The sequence below is a fragment of the Sphaeroforma arctica genome, assembly GCF_001186125.1.
Source record: "Sphaeroforma arctica JP610 unplaced genomic scaffold supercont1.1016, whole genome shotgun sequence".
In the NCBI taxonomy this organism is placed as follows: Eukaryota; class Ichthyosporea; order Ichthyophonida; genus Sphaeroforma; species Sphaeroforma arctica.
Window position 1 is genome coordinate 10201 of NW_014039542.1, and position 4972 is coordinate 15172.

General features: G+C 43.1%; 2 protein-coding genes across 2 annotated transcripts in view; one reads left to right on the plus strand and one right to left on the minus strand.

Annotated features, from left to right (window-relative positions):
• SARC_09680 (hypothetical protein) overlaps positions 1 to 2134 on the plus strand; it is a 3282-nt gene extending 1148 nt beyond the window's left edge. The window contains exons 2-6 of the mRNA XM_014296297.1: positions 233 to 359; positions 638 to 713; positions 1040 to 1085; positions 1247 to 1326; positions 1907 to 2134. Coding sequence (XP_014151772.1) covers positions 233 to 359; positions 638 to 713; positions 1040 to 1085; positions 1247 to 1326; positions 1907 to 1996 — 419 coding nt within the window. The 3' untranslated portion in view covers positions 1997 to 2134. The remainder of the gene's footprint in view (positions 1 to 232; positions 360 to 637; positions 714 to 1039; positions 1086 to 1246; positions 1327 to 1906) is intronic.
• An 816-nt stretch (positions 2135 to 2950) lies between these two features.
• On the minus strand, positions 2951 to 4588 carry SARC_09681 (50S ribosomal protein L16). The gene is made up of 4 exons (XM_014296298.1): positions 4430 to 4588; positions 3931 to 4066; positions 3519 to 3612; positions 2951 to 3262 (listed from the first exon to the last, which is right to left on the minus strand). Exons 1-4 carry the CDS (start codon positions 4551 to 4553, stop codon positions 3131 to 3133), a joined length of 486 nt encoding a protein of 161 aa, XP_014151773.1. The 5' UTR covers positions 4554 to 4588; the 3' UTR covers positions 2951 to 3130.
• Between the last annotated feature and the right edge of the window lie 384 nt (positions 4589 to 4972).

Sequence of the window (4972 nt, forward strand, 5' to 3'; positions counted from 1 at the left end):
GTATGTATGTATGTACGTATATATTAATATCTATATCTATATCAATATATATTTCGAAATTTTGAAATTTTGACCATGAGTAATATGCAGCTTTGCGAATATTTAATTGAGAGAATCCTTGTATATACATCCTACAGTGAAAAAATCATTGAAACAATTTTCCCGGCGGCCCGCACCCGTGGGAGAAATGATACGTAGCATGCTTTACGGGCCTCTCTTGTAATATTTGCAGATGAGGACATTAAGGGATGGTGCGAGTTTATACACAGCAAAGGAGTGAAGCACATTGTCAGTCTACTTGGCGATGACGAGGCTTTGTGGTATGCCACGCCCATTGATCAGCTGCTGGAGAAGAACGGGTACGATCGACTGCTTTTACGCTTCACAATACATGCTCCTGTTCTATTCTGCGGCAGTCTCTCCACCGCTTTGAATTGCGCTATTCATATATGTTATGGTGCACTTTTCACTATTTGTCCACTCAGACACCAAGTGTGCCCTGACATCTGTTTTCGCCTGTTTGGAGATGCAATCATGTGATTTGATAGATACATTGCCCGGCTGCACAAACGGGTATTGAAATCAGATTGTCAGATATCATGTCGTTAACAGACCGTACATATTTCTTAAACAACAGGTTTGAGTTGTCGAAGTACACCAGAACATCGGTCTTTGTCGACGGTGCGGCTGAGAAAATCATCAATGGCTTCAAGGTACTCAACTTATCGACGCCCTGCATACTTCTGTCGTGAATGGGGCGCTCGGGCTTATGGATGGTTGTTCACAATTGGGCGAACCTTTATCACTAGTTACAATTGTTTTGATCTACAAATAGCAAGTGTACAATAGCCATCCCTAAAGAAAACACCGCCCTTTAGAACACCTGCAATCGCCTTGTAGTCTATTGCGTGGGGAAGGCGTTTGTGGAATAGAGCACATTTATAGTGATTGGGCTGTGCAATCGCAATGTGTTCAAATCAGTCACGGATCGGATTATCTAACCATTGCCTCTATCATTTTCGGCTATCTATACCTGCAGCACGCCGATGAGTGCAACGAACCGTTTGTTGTCCACTGCTCCGGAGGTATGTCATTTGAAGTGTACAATGCATACATTTGCACTCTAAAGTGTGATTTGGATTGTATCGAGCAAGGAAGAGTTCTGTATAAGTTACCACAAGAACCTCAAACCACGATTCCCAATCATTTGCATATCTTTGCTTTCTAATTATTAAACTTAACGTAGGAGCTGGACGTGCATCTGTGGGAGCGGCCCTATGGTTAATGCACAAATATAACTTGAGTGCCGAAGAAGCCGGGGAAGAGGTGTGTGCTCTGTGCTGTTCACAGAAATTATATGAATTTATCGCCTCATCCCTCTTTAAACTGGCTCTCAATGATCGTTTGTGCATCACTTCTATGTTGGACGTACCAGTGACCTGTCGTGTGATCGCTTACACCATACTTCTAATCGATATCCAAATTGGATATGCTGCCTAACCATTGTTTCTTGTTTGCCACGGGAACACAGGGGTGTTTTTCCCGACAGTCGGGATATATTGAAATTTCAATGCCAATGCTTGTAATCCGATTATGGGGTTTTTATAGATGCAAATGGTTTTTTGCAAACATGATAATTGCTGCCACGAACTCTGCATTGCTAGTTTAGGCTATCTGCGCCACCTTCGACTGCAGTCGTCCTCATTTAGTAGTCTAATGTGTGACTCAACCCACCTCAGCATACCCATCATTGTACTCTGCAGAAGTCTGTCCGTCGGATTTTCACGCTTTTATTTTCTGCATCTGCTACCATGTCTTACATGCTTATATTGACATATCTTATACATCTGCTACTATGTCTTACATGCTTATATTGACATATCTATATTCCCTGTGCTCGTGCTAGATTGTCAAAGCTGCCACTGACGGCGTGAACAGGAAGCCATCGGCCGAAAAAGCCGAGCGTCTTTTCAAGACAGGCACCTTGAAAAAGTGAACTAACTGATGAATACCAAAGTTTTTGTGCAGTGTGGAGATTAATTATAATTCAGAAGTCAATAAATTTGAATGGAGATAATGATTGTAGTGTGGCGTGAGGATCAATCGGCGTTTGGAAAAAGTAGTGGACGATGCGTATCATAATCTAAGCTACCCGCTACCACATTGCCGTTCACACCTCGTAACTATTCGCAAAAGGGGAAACGAGGAGTATACTATCTATACACACAAGTAAAGCCACAATTGCTTCTAGCGGGATTGGATACTACACACCTCGTCTATTAATTCACCTTACATACTCGGCTCAGAAGTCGCCGCTAAGCACGCACAAGCCACTTTGCGCCCGCTTGTGCAGTGGGTTGACTAGTACACGGCACAGCAATACCACACACCCAGATTGGCATCGAAAACTCAATTGTAAGCTCTCAATCTGCCTTCGAGGTCAAACGGACTGATTCTAAGACACGAGCACTAACTCTATAATAAGCGCAGTACAATAAGTCGTATCTCCACTGACGCTAACATTGAGATTTTCTATACCGCGCCTGACTATTCGACATTGAGCAATCACTGCAAGCCACCCGATATGAGAAATAAGCAACTACATGCAATATATGACGTGCATCTAAGTATATTCAAATCAGGGCTAAAGGACCAATTTCAGTGTCTCGGGTTGTGCTGCAGGAAATCATTAGATTTATGATGGCTTCTTCAGTGCTGACACCTATATTATATCGTTCACCGATGTAGACATGGGAAAGGGATCCGAGCGCTCATATGATTAACTATGCGAGTGACAGAGATGGTTCAGAATGTGACTATAAATGCACGCAAGGTGTACGATATGAAGAGGATAAACGATCTACAGGAACTTGAATCACAAAGAACATACGAGGCTTTGGCCGCTCCATCAGAAACTTGGTACTATGTGGTCTACAATATGAAAAGTACTCACAGTCAATATCATTTAGTTAGGCCGAAGAAAAGAAATTTATGTCCGTAATACAGCGAAGAGAAGTTAATTCTGCTTCATTTTGCTGGACAGCGTACAACTAATTTAATCGACTCGGTGTGGTTCACGCAAATACATGTTGAAATCACACAGCGTGACAACCTCTACTACAGAGTATCCTTATGATTCTATATTGATCTTCGACGGTACATCCACCAAGAGCGAAGGCATTGGCCGCGCGAGAAGGGTCTTGTAATCCACTTCTTTCTTGATCTCGAATTTGGTTTTGATGCCCAATTTGAACGACGCTTGCTGCCAATTCCAAGAAACACCCCCAAAAAAAAATTCGTGATAAGTACAGGCACAAATGATAGAAGAAAAAATCCCGCACTAATCTGGACAATCACTTCTTATATCCAACACGATTCCATCTCGCATGATGCACCCACTCGTCACGTAGCGAGCGCTATACACGTCAACTGATTAACCATGGCATCTTCAGGCTCTAGTCACGACGTATATTGAGCACAGCATGTCTGAATCGAACAGTGGTAGTGCGAGACTTTACCTGTAGTGCATCCTGCGCGGCTTCAACGGGGATACCTCCTACTTCGAATATGATTGTGTTGGGTCTCACGCGGGCACACCAATATTCGACGGAACTGAATTAGGGCGACAAGTGAGGGTGTGATCATTAAGTTAAAATACATCTGTAGGGGACATGCAGGAAGAATGATTGTCAATATACGAATTGCCAGGGACTCGTATTGCGAGCGAAGCATGAGACTCCCGACGACCAGATAAGAACACACAGCGCACAACGCTGCCAGATACAAGGCTGCTATGCATTCTCACTACGCACACAAACCACAACCCTGGTTACATGAAATCCTAAAGATACCTAAACCTCTAACGGATATCGCAGCTATGCAGACGTAGCAACAAGGTGCGTGGGTTACAGCAGCGTGCTTTGCGCTTACCCCTTTCCTTTACCCATACGGACTTCGGCTGGTTTCTCGGACACTGGGATGTCGGGAAATATCCTGGTCCACAGTTGGCCTCTCAGCGGCCTTAATCGTCTGAGCATGACCTCTTTACACGCGTATATTTGAGCGGCTATGGGAACATGGGGTGAAAACGGATGAGCGGCGTAGACATATGCGGTGAAATGTAAGGAGAAATATGCTCTAGTTATTGTAGGCATGTGCGTTTTCGAGATTAAATAGAATCTAGTACGGTTGCATGGCGGTCGAAGGTGGTTCAGACGACATGTTAGAAGATACCCTTACATGGAGCACCGCTCCAAGCCCAATACAAGTAGGCATCAATGGAGGGGAACTCGACGCCAGACAATCTATGCGCCAACCTAACATGAAATTACGAGGATGTTTATATATACTATACTTTTTTTGTTTCCAAAATACACTCGTACAATATTTAAAGTTATAAATATATACATTCATGGTGTGTCCAAACTACCTGTGATTCGGGATGGCTCTAAAGCGCGCAGGCCATACTCCCCGAAGTCGACATCGGACTGGATAGGCTTACTCGATACTCTACCTTTGAAGGCTTTCTTGTGTTTAGTCATTTTTGGCTTCATGTTGCCCACATTGTGACGTTTTTGCACAACCTGTGACAAGAAAGTATCGATCAGCGCCAGCGAGCAACTAGTTAGTGTATGTAGGCGTTAACTTGCATAAACTCTCATGGGTCAATCTTCTTCGTGTAGGGTGGGTAATTATAATATCCATAAAGAACATGAATCTTATATACACGTAAAAGTGACATGTAAGAAAACCACACACATAAATCCGTAAGAAAATATGTTAGAAAAGAACCTCTCCATTTGTTATTCACAGACAATCATGTACTATGGCTTCTAGCTGGCATACATACAACTCTGTATATAAAACTCTCTGTATGGGTCAATATTATCGTGTTTTAACGGTACATTATTCTTTGTACTTGTATGCATGCGTACAAAGAGTAAGCTCGTCCTGTATGAAAGGGACAGGATAT